Below are 18289 nucleotides of genomic sequence, written 5' to 3'. Positions count from 1 at the left end.
ACTGTTACTTTGAAAGAAGCGTTATAAGGTTGTCCGACTTCATGCAGCGCCATTAACTGAAACGCGATGATGTTAAAGTACCGCGAGAGCGATTCGAGAAATTCGTATTTATTACTACAACCACATTTATACATTTTTTGTACAATTTGCCTTGAACCCTGTGACGTTGGGGTTAGGGGTGGAGTTTCGTTATTGCTTTTATGATAATCGTACGTTTTTTTGTATGATTAACTTAGTACAAATTATACAAATTCGCCACCTCACAAAATATGTAAGAATTCTTGTGAGATCAGGATGGTGGTTTAGTTTCTTCACTTTTAGATTTTGACTTTTATCATTTGCAGTGTTTCCAGTTGCCTCTTTAGTGATTTTGGTCTTTCCACTACTATGTTTTAAGCAGTGGGGATTTTTGCCATAAAAGCTTAGCTCGTCGATGTCACTTTTTACTCAACCGTCCAATTATAGTGAAGGAGGGGCGGGACAAACACCACAACAACTAATCAGTGAACTGTTGGAGATTGGAAGTACCATAGACTGTAAAAAAATTCCGTAGAAATTTGCGGCTGGGTTGCCGGTAACTTACCGTAGATTTAAATTTATGTTATTACTGGCAACATTTTGTTCAAAGTTAAATGAACATTAAACATTTACAAGTCTTTGTCTTTACAGAATAAAACTAGAAAAACAGCATCAAGCTAAACATTCTGGGAAACAAAATCTGAAGCAAAAAACTGAAAAAGTTTGATGATGATTTCTGGTTCCCAGAGTGCTTTGCATGAGGCTGTTGTTCTATAATTTTATTCTGTAAAGATAAAGGCTTGTTAATATTTAAAATGTATTCAACTTTGAACAAACTCTTGCCAGTAAATAACATAAATTTAAATCTACGGTAATTTACCGGCAACCCAGCTGCAATAGCATTGTAATTTCTACGGATTTATTACAGTGTAGACTGTAAAAAAACTGTAAAAAAAACTGCTTTGGAAAAAGATAACTGAAGTGTCATTAAATAGTTTAGTTAGTCTCAAGTCCCATTGAATAACATGGGGGAGGCGGGGTTCATGACCTATACTGGGACCAGTCACTGGGGGGCGATCGAGACATTTTGGTTTCACTTTTCAGAGCTTGTGCGGCACGCTTGGAATGAACTCATTAACTGTGGCTCAGAATGAATGCTTTGACCGCGTCTACTTCATCTGGGACATCACTGAGATACAAAACTGAAAATCAACAAATTTTCTGTATGTACTGTAGTAACAACAAGATTAACATACTGTTTGTTATTATCTATCATGTTGTGACAGTAACATCATACACTTTTAGAATGGATGTGTTAAAAATAACACAATCTATAGTCCCTTTCACACATACAGTCTTTACTGGTAATTTACTGGTAAATTGCCGTTAACATGTCATGTGTGAACAGAACCTTTCCGGTAAATCAGTGCTCCCAATTTACCAGTAAGACAGGTTGTAAGATTACCAGTAATTTACCGGTAAGCGCAGTGTGTGAACGAAAATTATAGGATTACCGGCATTTAGAACGGACAACGTCAGACCGTGCTGACAGCTTCGGGCCAATACAGATAACGTGTTTACCCCCGCAGTGTTTACTGACGTTTCCACACACATGCTGCTTGAAAGTTGAGCACACCTGAAGTTTACGTCCACATTTCTTAACCAAAGTTGTTTAAAACAGCTTACCACCGAATTGCCGACGTCCTTAGCACGCCCTCTGTCACACCCGTCGCTATGGGCGGGCCACAGGGGGCCGGGCCCGCCCTCAACGACCCTTGTGCCCCCCTCCCAGTATTTAAAAAATACTGTAATTTTATATTATCATATTTGCTAATTTTGTGTTGCATTAATGTTGTATTCTTTATCATTAAAACATCAAAACATTAAAAATATAAAAAAAACAATGGTGTGATTTTGTTTGATTGATGGGAACGTGACGTAGCCTACGTCAGTATAGCCGCTCAACAGTTACCGCACTTTTTTAAAAAACTGGACGAGTTTTAAACTGGACGCTTAGCTGCTGCTTCAAAATGGATATCCGCAAATGGTTTAAAAGCCCACCAACAGTCTCCGCTGCCAAAATTAAAACGACATCGACGCCTGATGTTGGAGAAGGAGACCCTGGACGACAGCCTGAGCCCGATGCCAGCTCCGTGGAGCCCGACCCCGGGCCTTGCGGGTCAAGTGCAACCACGACTGGGGCAGCATTTCGGCCACAACAACTGCCTGATGAAGCGCGTGTGAGTGACCTCGGCACGGACAAACCCAAACAGGTTGTGTTGAGCAAATTTCCAGTCAAAATGTTTGGTTCAAAAAAACTATCCTTTTCCTCTAGCTGGTATTTTAACAGGGACTGGCTTGAATACTCGGTGGAAAAGGACTCCGCATTTTGTTACGCCTGCAGGAAATTCAAATCTGTATCATCGGACGCAAAGTTCTCTATTAAGGGATTTAACGATTGGAAACATGCGATTGAAACAGGCAAGGTTTTAAATAAGCATGCAGCCTCAAAAGAACATTTAGCCTGTGAAACAATGTGGAGAGATTCAGAAAAACGTAGAGAGACAGGAAAAGAGATTTCCAGTCTCTTAAATTCAGAGCAACTGGCTCGCAACAGATACTACATGTCAGCTGTAATTGATATGATAGAGTTTTTAGTGGTGAATCAATTGCCATTACGTGGAGATAATGCTGGTTTTGCCAGTGTGCTGCTAGAGGATGATAATAGCTCCATGGGGCTGTTTTTGTCTCTTTTTGAGTACACCATGCGCAAAGATCCTGAACTGAAAAAGATTACAAAAACAATACCACAGAAGGCACGCTATACCAGCCCACAGATTCAAAACGAGATTATCGAAATGATGAGCAAACTCGTGACAGAGGAGATAGTGAGACAAATCGGTGACAGCTGGTATTCAATTAAAGTGGATGGCACACGGGATTCTTTAGGCCAAGAAAATATATCTGTAGTTTTGCGTTTTGTTGACGAAAACTACTGTGTGTGTGAGCGCCTCTTGGTAATGGCCACATCTGAGAAAGGTGATGCAGAGGCTCTGACAGGTGTCATCATTGATGAGCTCACCAGCGCCGGACTCAGCACGGACAAAATCCTGAGTCAGGTTTATGATGGCGCATCACTCATGTCTGGCAGGCATGGTGGTGTGCAGAAATTGCTCCAAAACAAGCTGGATCGTAACATACCATATATTCACTGCTTTAATCACCAGCTTCATCTGGTTGTAATTCATGCCATGTCCAGTGAAGCAGCTGTCGAGGATTTTTTTGGAGTATGCAACATGCTGTACAACTTCATCAGGAAGCCAACCGTGGCGATTCTGTACAAAGGTGATACCCTGAAACGTCTCTTGGATCAGAGATGGACTGGCCACTTGGCAACGGTCAAAGTTGTGGTGAAGAGTTTTCACGACATTTCCACATTACTGACCGAGGTGGAAAACACACGAGGCCTTGGAGCGGAGGTGCGCGTCGAGGCAACAGGGCTGCTTCGTGCCATTACGCAGCGCAGTTTTCTTTTCATTGCGCACCTTGTTATGAAACTGTTGTCACTTTTCGAGCCGCCTAACAGACTGCTACAGTCAGAAGATATGGACTTGTTCACTGCGGTGACACTTGTGAATAGTGCTTCTGACTGCGTGAAGACACTGCGCACAGAAAACGAGTTTTCTGGACTGTGGGATATCTGCGCTCCTCCAGCATCTGTTACCGAGACTGTGCCGGTGACCGACCCTGGTCCAAGCAAGAGAAGACTCACAATTAACAAGAACCTTCGCGGATTTGCAGTTGAAGAAACAGTTGGTCAGCCACAAAGTGACATAGACGAAAAGACTGAGTTCATGAGATTGTTTTACAGTGTTATTGATGCTGTGCAAGGAGAGATGAATGCGCGTTTTGGAGAGCGCAGTAGCGAGCTCATTTGCGCACTGGCTGCTTTGAACCCAGAGGACGTGGATAATTTCCTGGACCCATCAAAGGTAACCCCTCTCCTAGTATTAGCTGGAACTGATGTGGTTGAATCTGAATATACTGTGGCTCGTGAGTTCCTGGTGAAGAAAATGACTGACACCCCGGTTCCCCCCGAAGATGGAAAATGGACAATAGCCAACATCCTCAGCACATTCAGCTGTGCACTCCAGGCTATGCCTACTGTTCTCACAGCCTACACACTTGCCCTAACTTTAGGAGCTTCCACGGCGATGTGTGAAAACTCATTTTCCACGCTCAAAAGCATCTTCTCAGAGCATCGGCGCAGTATGCTGCACAGACGCAAGGCCCAGCTGATTCAGCTTGCTTTTGAAAAGGACCTCACTCACAGGTTTAATTCCGAGTGGAAGGACACTTTAATGAGGAGGTTCTGCTCGGAGAAACGCCGCCTGCCGCTGTACTGACTGAAGGATGCGCTGTCGTCTCTCCCTTCCCTCCTCTCAAGTGCCGGTAGGTTCAAAGTCTGCGTGTGTGTGTGTGAATATGTGTGTGTGCGCACGTGTCTTATGGCAATGCATATCCCTCTGTTGACTGCTTTAAAATGCAATGTTTAAGAGATGCCTCTGGTGTTACATATAATATGTTGTATAGATTTATGGATATTAATAAAATTGTTTCTATGTAATGTGGTGTAGGCTATAGGCTATCTGGTCATATTGCTGATGGTTATGTTTAACGTGATGATTACGTGCTGCGCGAATACAGTATATATAAGTATACGTACTGTAGGCTAATAATAAGTGTGCCCTCCCATGCATTTCATATGCCCCCTTTAAGACTGAGGTCTGGCGACGGGTCTGCCCTCTGTGAAGCCTAAAGTGCAAACAGTACTGTTGTTAAAAACGCATTTTCGGTTTGACGTCGTCTCATTCATTGTTGTTTGGTCATGAGCAACTTCGCGACTGTTTACCACAGACGTGAAAACAACAAAATACGGACCGTGGTTATGAACGACATGGATTGTTTACAAATACAACACTGAGCTCGCCGCGTGCTACAGGTACTTCCGCTTTCTCAACGAATTTACCGGTATTTTGATACTGATGTGTGAATGATGTCTTACTGGTAAAATAACGGAACGCCACTGCGTGTGTGAACAGCACATTTTTGTATTTACTGGTAAATTCATTCTGGTAAATTCATGGTAATTTACCAGAATTACTGTGTGAAAGAGGCTAGTGTTAGTTTAGGAACAACACACTAAATGCATTGTCCCAGAATACAACATTGAAACAACACATTTTGTGTTACTTTTAAAACAACTTGTGTTTTGTTTTAACACAAAATCAACACAAAATGACACATAATGTGTTTAAAGCACAGCATGTGTAAATTTGTAAAAAATTAACATCTTTTCTTGGAGTGCAAGAACTCAAACAGTTAGGAAAGTGCATGTAATGATATGTGTTGCTTGTTTTCTTGGGACAGACTAACATCAAGTTTCAATGTTGTGTACCCTACCCTGGCTTTACCTAATTATTTTGCATAGAAATATATCACGAGTTGATCACAACCTGGGAAAATGTAGGCGTTAAACACCAATGTAATGATTTGGTCATAATATAAATAAATAAAACTGAAATTACACAGAAAAAAAATGATTCATTCAATTTACTCAATTTATTTAAGCTACATTTAAACGTACAATTAAAAGTTTTTTTATTGTATTTTACTTTACTAATCTTTTTTGTTTAAATGTAGCTTAAATAAGTTGATTGCAACCACTTACTTTAAAAAAAAATGAGTAAATTGAATGAATTTTTTTCAGTGTACTACATAACTAAATAATAGGTCTGGATTTATATTGTTAATGTACATTTAATTGGTTTTTGCAATGTCAGCTGATCTTTAATACATGTCTTATTTGAACTTTACAAAGACAGATAAGACCAGAACATTTGTGTTGACGTATAAAGTCCAAAGTTTGGCCATTAACCAACAGACAATATTAAATTCTTTTCTCAATGAAACTTTATTCTCTTGCCTCCGGTATTTGATTCGGCACAGCAAGAAGTGTGAAATGGCTCAATATGAATACAAAAAACTTAGTGACAAATTCTTAACATACAAAGGAATGGTGTTTCCAATAGATGAAACAAATATTATTACTACAGATTTTATTGACAGCTTGAAGGATTTCCAAATAAGGGATGATGATCTCTTTCTTGTTACCTTTCCAAAATCCGGTAAGTTATTGTAGATGGTGAGATGAAGGAGTAACGCGTTGTCTGCAAGTGTTAATTTTTCACAAAATAGAGTACACTCTTAGAAAGGATGTGTTAATTTTTTACACATCATTGTGTGGTAAGCTTTTAACACATTATGTGTAATTTTAACACATTATGTGTCATTTTGTGTTGATTTTGTGTTAAAATACAGTATAACACATGTTGTGTTAAAAGTAACACAAAATATGTTGTTTCAATAATAACAAAAAGATGGGTGAATTCTGGGACAACGCAGTTAGTGTGTTGTCCCAGAATCAACAATAATGTGTTGTTTTTAACACATTCGTTCTAAGAGTGTAAAGCGAGTAAAAAACTCATTTAAATTTCAATAATTGTAACTGCGTTACTTGATTAAAAAATATATACTTCGTTACATGCTCATTACCGCTAAAAGTATTGGAATTACAGTAACGGAATTACTTTGTAAAGCGTTACTCCCATCACTGTTTTTAACACAACTTGTGTTGTCCCTTTCATTTGTTTTAACATGAAATAAAGCTTTAAATGGCATGACACACACAATGTGTAAAAAATTAACAGATCATTTTTGCAGTGTGGTATTTAAAAAAATAACAAATGATCAACAATCATAGTCTTGCAATGTTTAGTTAATTATGTCAAAATCAACATCTAGTTTTATGTTAATTTAACTTAACAACTTAAGTTAAACAATTTCAACTTGTTTTTATAAGCAGTCCTTCCAGAAAAAGAGTTTTTTTGTGATTGTTGCGGGCAAAAATCCTCGATTTTGCCGCACGTTTTCTTAAAAAATGCGATGGAATATGCGGGATATTTATGCAATTTATGCGATGGAAATTGTGAAAATTGTGGAACTTGCAAAAACTGACGAAACTTGCAAAAGCTGCAATGATGTTCACGTCACATAATCACGTCACTTCATAACGTTCCCATGGCAATAGAGGACACGGCTACGCTTTTGGGAAGTAAATGCAACATTTTTCAACTTTCTGCTAATATATATGTGACTTTTTGCTACGAAAATGCGGAGATTATGAAATCATGCAAGCCCCGCATATTTTGTGCGCGGAAATTTGTAATTAATGCGGCGAAAGTGCGTCGTATTTGGAAAAAATGCAGCCCCGCATAAATATGCGGACTTTGGCTGATTATGCAATATATCGCGCGACCGCACAATCACGTTTTTCTGGAGGGACTGTATAAGTTATGCCAACTTGAAAAGTCAAAACTGCTGCATTGATTACAGTGTATATATAATGCACAAAGCACCAATAGACCCCTTTGTTTGTTCTCCTGTCCTCTTTCTAAGGTACGGTATGGACCCAACGGATAATTACTTTACTTTTTGAGGAAGATTTTCCAGACAAAGCAAACGAAACCACATACGAGCAGATGCCTTGGCTGGAGTTTCGGGAAAAAGACAAAGATTACGAGTCCCGTCCGTCTCCAAGACTCTTCGCTTCCCATTTACACGAGCACATGGTGCCTAATGAATTGCAAGATAAAGGAAAAGTGTGTATACATCAATCTATCAGTGAGCTGTTGACATCATTTATGGTTGTTAATGCATCACTTCTTTGCTCTTAGATCATCTACGTCATGAGAAACCCAAAAGATGTCATGGTGTCTTACTTCCATTTTGCAAATAAGATGAAGAACATGGAACCTTTAGAGAGCTACGATGACCTGCTGGATAAGTTTTTCACAGGATGGAGTAAGAGCCATGCAGACCTTTACTGAATCATTCAATGTTATACAACTTCTCTGAGAACTTAGTTTTTTCAGCTTTAGAAGTTGTGTTTGGTTTGTAGTGGTTGGTGGATGTTGGTTTGACCACATCAGAGGATGGATCTCAAATAAAGACAAATACAACATCTTGTTCTTGACTTATGAAGAGATGATCAAGGTGAAAACTATCTGTACTCAAGATATATGAGTCTATCCGACCTTTGGTTTTACGTATATTTATTGAATACATACTTTTATTTTTTATTAGGACCTCAGATCTGCAGTTATAAAAATGTGTACATTTGTGGGGAAGAATCTGTCAGACGCAGCGATTAATAAAGTGGTGGAAAAAGCAACTTTCAACAACATGCAGAAAGACCCCAAAGCCAACTACGAATTCATGCCAGAAAACATCACAGACCACCCAAAAGCACTATTTGTGCGCAAAGGTCAGAGAAAATTAAATAAGCATACGTTTGAGATGTTGCTAGTAGACTATGAAGTAGTTCAATATTCAAGAGTGAATTTTTGACGTTTGGCAGTGGAAATATTGTGCTCATTTATTTATTTGCTGTGTTACAGGAACAGTTGGGGACTGGAAAAACTCATTAACCGTAGCTCAAAGTGAACGCTTTGACCAGGTTTACCATGACAGAATGAAAGACCTTCATCTTGACTTTAACTGGGACCTACATGGCTGAAATAATGACAATAAATGTCATAAATCTACAATAAAATGTGAACTAGTGCAACCCGTTGTGACCAACATATGAACGCATGTATTAGTTATTCATCCATATAAAAATCAGTAAGAGTTTTATGACAAATAACATTTGTTTAATAGTGTTTAGTAATGTAAAGATAACAAACATTATGTATAGTATGGAAAACATTTAAATTTACTAAATTAATTTTTTAGACTTTTATCTTGTAGTGTGAAAAAAACTGAATTGTATTTCTCAAATTAGTGTGAAACAAATGAACAAATGACTAACATACACCACCAGTCAGTTTTATTGAATGAACTTTCAAACTTTTTAGTATTTTATTCACATACATCTGCTTATATAATGTATAATAATTTGGAATAATAAAATTTGAAGATTCATAATTATAAAATTTTTTGATTTTTATTGCCTCTAACAAGATTAGACTCTTACTTTGAAAGAAGAGTTATAAGGGTTGTCCTTCTTCATGTAGCGCCACTAGAACGATAGGTGGATGATGTCAAAGTACCGTGAGAATTTGAGATTGAGTCTTTGCTCTGTCTTTGATGCTTGGGAACTGCGCTATGTTGCAGCCACACTTGATTCTGAGGAACTACTTTGTTTGGCGGAAGAGTAATATTTGTACTAATATAATTAATATAAACTTATTTGCTATGTTTTATTTTATGAAACCCTGCTATGCATATGAAGTAACCATTTTATAAAAGCAATAAGCCCCGCAAAGCAGTGGGTTACAATGCATTTTAAAACAGCTAAGGCAGTTTAGGCACTCCGCTTCGCATCGTGCCTAACAACGCCCCTTAGCTGTTATAAAATGCACTGGTAACTCACTGCTTCACTGGCTTATTGCTTTATAAGAGCAGGGTGACAAGGCAATGCATAAAAACTGTGCTGGAAACAGAAAGGCTGGAACTGAGCTTCGGTCCCAAATACTGCATTCCATCCTTGCCTGATGTCCCAACCTCTTCACCTCTGGAAAGTTTTTACATTTCGTTGGTTTTGGTAATGTCAGCTGATCTTTAATACTACTATACTTAAGACCAGAAAATTTGTGTTGACGTATAAAGTCCAAAGTTTGGCCATAAACTGACAGACATTATTAACCCGTTTTTTTAAAGAAACTTTACTCGCTTGCCTCCGGTAGATACGCTTCGGCACAGCTGGAAGTGTGAAATGGCTCAATATGAATACAAAAAACTGAGTGACAAATTCTTCACATACAAAGGAACTGTGTTTCCAATAGATGAAACACATAATAATAACAAAGATTATATTGACAGCCTGAAGGATTTCAAAATAAGGGATGATGATCTCTTTCTCGTTACCTTCCCAAAATCTGGTAAGTTACTGTTGATGGTCGGTGAGATGAAGTTAGCAAAGTTATAGTATTGTTAGTGAACAAATATTTTTACCTGATTGTGTTGGTGGCATGTACAGTAAAATCTGAGGTATAGAGATAAAGACTCTTGGTCAATCTTTTAGAGTTTCTGTAAGTTGCTTTTCAGCGTTTTTAAAAGAAATTCATACTTTTATTTGTTATGGATGAATTAAATAAAAAAAAATAACTTATCTATGGACTATGCTAACTTCATTGTATAGCTCTGTATATATATATATATATATATATATATATATATATATATATATATATATATATATATATATATATATATATATATATATATACACATATATATATATATATATATATATATATATATATACACACATATATATATATATATATATATATATATATATATATATATATATATATATATATATATATATATATATATATATATATATATACACACAATTTGACAATTTAATTTAGGAGAAACATTTGAAATAAAGTTAAATGAAATATTACTGACATCCCTTTTGAAAGAACAACTTTTGCGCAATTAAATGTAAACTTAACAAATTAGGTTTTCAGCAAGTTATGTCAGCTTATCACAAGTTAAAACATAGAGTGTGCCGTGACAGCTTGTTTGGTGTGCCGTGGAAAAATTAAAAATCACAACTGCGTATGTCAATGTCATGAATTCCAGCCAGGATATAATCTTTGTGTTCATCAAAACAAGTGTACTTGCATTGAATGTGAGTTCTACATTTAATATAGTACAATTTTCCAGTTAAACAAGTCATTTAAGCATTGCAATAGAGGTTTGTGCATTTCTTTTAATGCTTTTTGTTATAGTGGTGTGCCGTATGATTTTTTTCCTTATAAAACTGTGCCGTGGCAGAAAAAAGGTTGGGGAACACTGACATAGACCCCCGTGTATGTTCTCCTGTCCTCTTTCTAAGGTACGGTATGGACCCAACGGATACTTACTTTAATATTTGAGGAAGATTTTCCAGACAAAGTAAATGAAACCACATTCGAGCTGGTGCCCTGGCTGGAGTTTCGGGAAAAAGGCAAAGATTACGAGTCCCGTCCGTCTCCAAGACTCTTCGCTTCCCATTTACATGAGCACATGGTGCCTAATGAGTTGCAAGATAAAGGAAAAGTGTGTATAAATCAATCGATCAATCAATGAGCTGTTGACATCTTTTATGGTTTTTAATGCATCACGTCTTTGCTCTAAGATCATCTACGTCATGAGAAACCCAAAAGATGTCATGGTGTCTTATTTCCATTTTGCCAAAAAAATAAAGAGCCTGGAATCTTTAGAGAGCTGCGATGACCTGCTGGATAAGTTTTTCACAGGATGGAGTAAGAGCCATGCAGACCTTTACTGAATCATTCAATGTTATACAAATTTGTTTAGAAGTTGTGTTTGGTTTGTAGTGGTCGGTGGATGTTGGTTTGACCACATCAGAGGATGGATCTCAAATAAAGACAAATACAACATCTTGTTCTTGACTTATGAAGAGATGATCAAGGTGAAAACTATCTGGACTCAAGATATATAAGTATATCCGACCTTTGGTTTTAAGTATATATTGAATATATTGCTTTTATCTTTTATCAGGACCTCAGATCTGCAGTTGTAAAAATCTGTAAGTTTGTGGGGAAGAATCTGTCAGACGCAGCGATTAATAAAGTGGTGGAAAAAACAACGTTCAACAACATGCAGAAAGACCCCAAAGCCAACTACGAATTCATGCCAGAGAACGTCACAGAACATCCAAAAGCACTATTTGTGCGCAAAGGTAGAAAATTGAATAAGCATAAGTAGTTCAACATTCAAACGTGGATGTATCATATGTTGATTTATCTTTGGCAGTGGAAATGCAAATTTATTTATTTGCTGTGTTACAGGAACAGTTGGGGACTGGAAGAACTCATTAACCGTAGCTCAAAGTGAACGCTTCGACCAGGTTTACCATGACAGAATGAAAGACCTTCATCTTGACTTTAACTGGGACTTACATGGCTGAAATTATGACATAACATTTTATAAATATACAATACGCAGCCCTTTGTGACCACCATGTGACTACATGTGTTAGTTATACATCCATATAAAAATCAGTACGAGAATACTTTTATGTTTATGACAAATAACATTTGCATTTTAATAGCGTTTAGTAATGTAAACATAACAAACATTATGAATAGTATGGAAAACATTGAAGTAATATATCCATATGAAAATTTGTATAAGAGAATACTGTTGTGGCAAATAGCTTTTGTTGAAAAGCGTTTAGTAATGTAAACACTGCAAACATTATGTATAATATGAAAAACATTGAAATTTACTAAATTTAATTTTTAGACTTTTATCTTGTAATGTGGAAAACTGAATTGTATTTTTAAAATTAGTGTGAATCAAATTAACAAAGACAAACATACACCATCAGTCAGTTTTACTGAATGATTCAATTTAAACTTTTTCTTATTTTATTCACATACATTTTCTTATATCATTTATAATTATTTGAAATAATACAATTCAAATATTCATAATTATACGTTTTATGGATTTGCATTGCTTTTTAACAAGGTATGACTCTTACTTTGAAAGAAGAGTCATAAGGGTTGTTCAACTTCATGCGGCCTCACTCACTGATACGCAGATGCCGTCAAAGTACCGTGAGAATGATGAGAGAAATTTGTATTAATTAGTACGACCACATTCATACATTCTTACATTGATTTGCCTTGACTCCTGTGGCGTTGGGGTTAGGGATGGGGTTTCTTTATATTGTTTTTGTGATAATCGTAGGTTTTTGCACGATAGACTTCGTACAATTTATACGAATTAGCAAACTCGCGAAAAATGTATGAATTATCATGAGATCAGGCTGGTGGTTTAGTTTCTTCCAATTTTACATTTTGACTTTCATCATTTGTATTGTTTCTCGTTGCGTTTACTATGTTTTGTTATAAGAAGTGGAGGGTTTTTAGCAGTGGAGGTTTTTTAGCAGTGGGTTTTTACCATAAAAGCTTACATGCACTTAGGGGGCGTGCATACCTATAATTGTGCAAAACGTACGATTATCATAAAAACAATACTGAAACCCCATCCCTAACCACAACGTCACAAATACCACAACAACCAATCGGCGCATCGTACAACAACTGATAAATAAATAAAACAGAAGTATCACAGAAATCAAAACACTTAGCTGAAGAAAACCTGGCAAGCGCCCACAGTTGGCATACGCCTGGCTTTTCAGCCGTGTTTAAACGCTTCGGTGTACACAACCCCTTAGATGGTTTTGCAACAAAATAATTTGTTATAAAATGACTAAAGTGACATTTGTGAAAATAAGGCATATCAGTTACTGACTAATAATCTAATCTTATCATTGCCATTAAAGTGAAATTACTCAACCTAAAGATAAGAGCCTGATAAAAATGCAAATTTATAGAAAAAACATGTCAGACGCACTTAGAGGGTTTTGCATATGAACTCCTTGTTTTAATTGTTAATATTTACAAATGCATTGAAAATGAAAGCTATAAAGATGCACTGTAAAAAGATTTGTTGGATTAACTTAAAAAAGTAAGCTACGTGATTGACTTAAAACTTTGAGTTCATTTAATTTAAAAATAGTAGTCGACTTAAAAAAGACTGTGTAAAATATGTTGTATCAACTCATATTTTTAAGACATTTTTGTTTGAATTAACTTGTTTTGTTCTTGTTTAACAGACCTGGGCTGCGTTTCCCGATAACGTTCTCCCTTAGCGCGCTACGAAGACTCTTAAGTTAAACCTTAACTACAGGTTTACCTTTTCTAGGCGCGTTTCCCGAACTGTACCTTAGCGGGTTTCTTAAGGTATACTTTCTTACGTACGACGTTACCAGGTGCTGTCCATGGCGATGGTGCTGAATAGGTTGATATCGATTGCTCGACAATCAATTGTTCACTTTATGCAATAGGTACTTCGCTGCGTTATGAGAGAGCGGTGTTATTTATTAAAGAAACATTTCAGAAATAGTTCAAGTTACATTTATTAGGAATATCTGGTAAAAATATTTCAAATTGCAAACAACTAAATATAAACATTGTATATTTTATTTTATATCAAACCCATGCAAAACTCGCAACTTCATGTCCAAAAGTATAATGCATAAACTGCTCCAATGCATCCATTATTCCTTCACTTTAAAGGATAAGTTCCCAATAAATGCGTTGCCTGGGGAATAAGGTGGATCGTGCAAGTCACCTGGCTTGGCATTACACTTAAATAAAAACAAATTGTTGTTCATCAGTTCACGCGTTTATGTGCTTGGACAGTGGATGCGCAAGCGGTTTACAATGCGGGTAATGCTTAATGGACGCATTTCTGGAGCCGCGCCTGTCTGTTTATCTTAAATACTGTATAACATAAAATATGTGATATATAAATATATATTATGATTGCTTTAGATTTTAGCTTTGATTAGTTTTAATGTTGAAATTTGTTGACCTTATACAAGCAATAATCAAGTGGAGCAGTTTCTTTTGAATGTTTATAAAGAATATGGCATGCAGCTGCCTAACATTAAAAACTTTGATGCAAAGTCGACCTTACATCAATAATAATATTTAGGAAAATCAACAATTATGATTTTGTGATGAATGTGCTCCCGTGGCATGCGATTTTACTTGATTTGTTTTATTGCAGCTAAAATAGCCGGTAAACTAAAGATTTAACGGATTTGAAATGCACTAAGTAAGATTCGCTGTATAGCTACCTGCCATAGTTTCACCAACTCCTTCACCCAAAATGTTTTTTTAATAGTTTCTTTAGCCTGTAATAATAGTTCACAGCTGATGTTCCTTTGGAAAAAATATTAAAAATCGTACAACCATCAGTGTAATAATGTCTAATTATGTGAATGTTTTATTCTTTAAATAAAAAATGCCTAATTTAACACGGAGTGTACTTCAACTTTTTTTTATAGATATTTAGTTATAGACTGCAATATACACAAGCTTTTATCACAGTCATGGCCCCTAGCGGAGTCAAGTGGGATAAGGTAAAGCTAAGAGTGCTCCAGACCAACCTTCCGAACGAACAACTTACAGAAGTGATACGTAACTAAGAACGTTTCGGGAAACACGTATTAACGATAAGGTACAGCTTAAGGTACAACTTAAGAACGACGTAGAGCTAAGAAGGTTTCGGGGAACGCAGCCCAGAACTAATTGTATGGATTTTTAGAAGTTTTTTGAACAAAAACTGTTTATGACCTAGAAATTTTTATTTATTAAGTTTTTAAGTGCAACAAAAGATTATTTGTTTAAATGAACTTATTCTATTCTTGTTGTACAAGCCTGAAATAATTTTATGGAAAAGTTTTCCTTAATTAAATTAAGTTGATTGAACTTTTTTTAATAAATGGTCTGGATTTATAATGTTAATGTACATTTAATTTGTTTTTGCAATGCAGGCTGAACTTTAATACTACGTTTTATTTGAAGTATAAAATACAGATAAGACTGGAAAAGTCGTGTTGACCTATAAAGTCCAAAGTTTGGCCATAAACCAACAGACAATATATACCTCTTTTCTCAATGAAACTTTACTCTCTTGCCTCAGGTACAGTCGATTCGGCACAGCTAGAAGTGTGAAATGGCTCAACATGAATACAAAAAACTTAGTGAAAAATTCTTCACGTACAAAGGAATGGTGTTTCCCATAGATGAAACATATGTTGTTACCACAGATTTTATTGACAGCTTGAAGGATTTCAAAATAAGGGATGATGATCTCTATCTTGTTACCTTTCCAAAATCCGGTAAGTTATTGTAGACAATGAGATGAAGTTAGCAAAGTTATACTATTGTTAGTGAACAAATATTTTTACCTGATTGTTTTGGTGGCATATACAGTAAAATCTGAGGTATAGAGATAAAGACTCTTGGTCAAACATTTAGAGTTTCTGTGAGTTGCTTTTTAACGTTTTTAAAAGAAATTCATACTTTTATTTGATATGGAGAAATTTAAATAAAAAAATTACTGTCAATACATTTATAATGATTTGTCACCATACTAGATAACAACGTATCTGAACTTTACACAAAGTTTTATGCAAATAAATGTTTCTCTCTTAAAAAAACAAAAAAAAAACAAATGATTAACAATCATACTGTTTTAATGTTTACACTGTAAAAAAAACTTATGTAAGATCAACATACTGTATAGTTTGTTCATTTAACTTAAATACGTTAAAAAAAATCTACTTGTTTTTATAAGTAATGTCAACTTATCATAAGTCAAAACTTTAAATAGTAGGATAAATTGCAAAACCAAGTTGTTTTAACTTTATGTTGCATTTTTTTACATAAATAATGCACTGAGCATCAATAGACCCCTGTGTATGTTCTCCTGTCCTCTTTCTAAGGTACGGTGTGGACCCAACGGATACTTACTTTAATATTTGAGGAAGACTTTCCAGACAAAGTAAATGAAACCACATACGAGCTGGTGCCCTGGCTGGAGTTTCCGGAAAAAGGCAAAGATTACGAGTCCCGTCCGTCTCCAAGACTCTATTCTTCTCATTTGCACGAGCACATGGTGCCTAATGAGTTGCAAGATAAAGGAAAAGTGTGTATCCATCAATCAATCAATCAATGAGCTGTTGACATAATTTATGGTTTTTAATGCTTCACTTCTTTGCTCTTAGATCATCTACGTCATGAGAAACCCAAAAGATGTCATGGTGTCTTATTTCCATTTTGCAAAAAAGATGAAGAGCCTGGAATCTTTAGAGAGCTGCGATGACCTGCTGGATAAGTTTTTCACAGGATGGAGTAAGAGCCATGCAGACCTTTACTGAATTGTTCAATGTTATACAACTTCTCTGAGAAATTAGTTTTTTCAGCTTTAGAAGTTGTGTTTGGTTTGTAGTGGTCGGTGGATGTTGGTTTGACCACATCAGAGGATGGATCTCAAATAAAGACAAATACAACATCTTGTTCTTGACTTATGAAGAGATGATCAAGGTGAAAACTCATTTCTGATCAAGATATATGAGTCTATCTGACCTTTGGTTTTATGTATATATTGAATACATTGCTTTCATCTTATTAGGACCTCAGATCTGCCGTTGTAAAAATCTGTAAGTTTGTGGGGAAGAATCTGTCAGACGCAGCGATTAATAAAGTGGTAGAAAAAGCAACTTTCAACAACATGAAGAAAGACCCCAAAGCCAACTACGAATTCCTGGATAAGAACGTCACAGACCAACCAAAAGCACTATTTGTGCGCAAAGGTATGGAGAAAATGAAATAAGCATAAGTTTGACGTGTCGCTTGTAGACTTTGAAGTAGTTCAATATTTAAACATGAATTTTTTTACATGTATGTTATAAAAAATGCATTTGCTGTGTTACAGGAACAATTGGGGACTGGAAGAACTCATTAACCGTAGCTCAAAGTGAACGCTTCGACCAGGTTTTCCATGACAGAATGAAAGACCTTCATCTTGACTTTAACTGGGACCTACATGGCTGAAATTATTTATAAATCATTAATAAAATGGGATTTAGTGCAGCCCGTTGTGACCAACGTGTGACTGCATGTGTTAGTTATACATCCATACATCTATAAGATACTGTATAGTATGGAAAACATTGAAATTTACTAAATAAAATGTTTAGATTTTTATCTTGTAGTGTGAAAAAAACTGAATTGTATTTTTAAAATGAGTGTGAAACATACAGTACGCCACCAATCAGTTTTACTGAATGATTACTCACAAAATATGTACGAATTAACGTGAGATCAGGCTGATGGTTCAGTTTCTTAATTTTTACATTTTGACTGTCATCATTTGCAATGTTTCTAGTTGCATCTTTAATGTTTTGCTACTATTTACTATGTCTTGTCAAAAGAAGTAGAGTTTTTGCCAAAAAAGCTTGCATGCACTTAGGAGGCGTGTACACTAAGGTGTTTTCGCATGCGGCCGCCATATTAAATTTGTTTTTACAACGAAAGTGCTGCGCTTTTCAAAAACGACAACAGCTAACGTGTTTTGTTCGCGCTGAGGGGGTGTGTACACCTGTCCGTTTTCGACTGAGGCCGACATATGTTTGCCAATGCTTCCAATGGAAGCGCTGCGCTTTTCAAAAACGTCAGCAGTTGCCGCGTTTTTCCAACTAATATTTTTAAGTTGAAATAACTCAAAATTCTAAGCCAACCAGGTAACTGACATTATTAAG

The 18289-nt window shown here is 36.1% G+C and overlaps 3 protein-coding genes across 5 annotated transcripts; all 3 read left to right on the top strand.

Annotated features, from left to right (window-relative positions):
* Positions 1–914: 914 nt before the first annotated feature.
* On the top strand, positions 915–9074 carry LOC129453866 (amine sulfotransferase). 3 transcript variants are annotated; one of them, XM_055218251.2, is made up of 6 exons: positions 915–1241; positions 7537–7739; positions 7815–7941; positions 8039–8133; positions 8224–8404; positions 8538–9074. In XM_055218251.2, exons 1-6 carry the CDS (start codon positions 1169–1171, stop codon positions 8654–8656), a joined length of 798 nt encoding a protein of 265 aa, XP_055074226.2. In that variant the 5' UTR covers positions 915–1168; the 3' UTR covers positions 8657–9074. The 3 variants fall into 3 exon arrangements, with proteins under 3 accessions (XP_055074226.2, XP_055074225.2, XP_055074227.2); XM_055218250.2 differs by lacking the exon at positions 915–1241 and adding an exon at positions 5976–6206; XM_055218252.2 differs by lacking the exon at positions 915–1241 and adding an exon at positions 6220–6324.
* A 723-nt stretch (positions 9075–9797) lies between these two features.
* On the top strand, positions 9798–12602 carry LOC129453873 (amine sulfotransferase). The gene is made up of 6 exons (XM_055218262.2): positions 9798–10022; positions 10994–11196; positions 11276–11402; positions 11478–11572; positions 11662–11842; positions 11952–12602. The coding sequence occupies exons 1-6, from the start codon at positions 9857–9859 to the stop codon at positions 12068–12070; spliced, it is 891 nt and encodes a 296-aa protein (XP_055074237.2). The 5' UTR covers positions 9798–9856; the 3' UTR covers positions 12071–12602.
* Positions 12603–15660: 3058 nt separating this feature from the next.
* Positions 15661–18058, top strand: LOC129453875 (amine sulfotransferase). Its single transcript, XM_055218264.2, has 6 exons — positions 15661–15865; positions 16472–16674; positions 16754–16880; positions 16978–17072; positions 17161–17341; positions 17464–18058. Exons 1-6 carry the CDS (start codon positions 15700–15702, stop codon positions 17580–17582), a joined length of 891 nt encoding a protein of 296 aa, XP_055074239.2. The 5' UTR covers positions 15661–15699; the 3' UTR covers positions 17583–18058.
* Positions 18059–18289: the final 231 nt, after the last annotated feature.

The sequence above is a fragment of the Misgurnus anguillicaudatus genome, chromosome 23 (genome assembly GCF_027580225.2).
Source record: "Misgurnus anguillicaudatus chromosome 23, ASM2758022v2, whole genome shotgun sequence".
In the NCBI taxonomy this organism is placed as follows: Eukaryota; Metazoa; Chordata; class Actinopteri; order Cypriniformes; family Cobitidae; genus Misgurnus; species Misgurnus anguillicaudatus.
The sequence above is the reverse complement of the archived record's forward strand: the minus strand, read 5'-3'. Positions and strand labels throughout refer to the sequence as shown.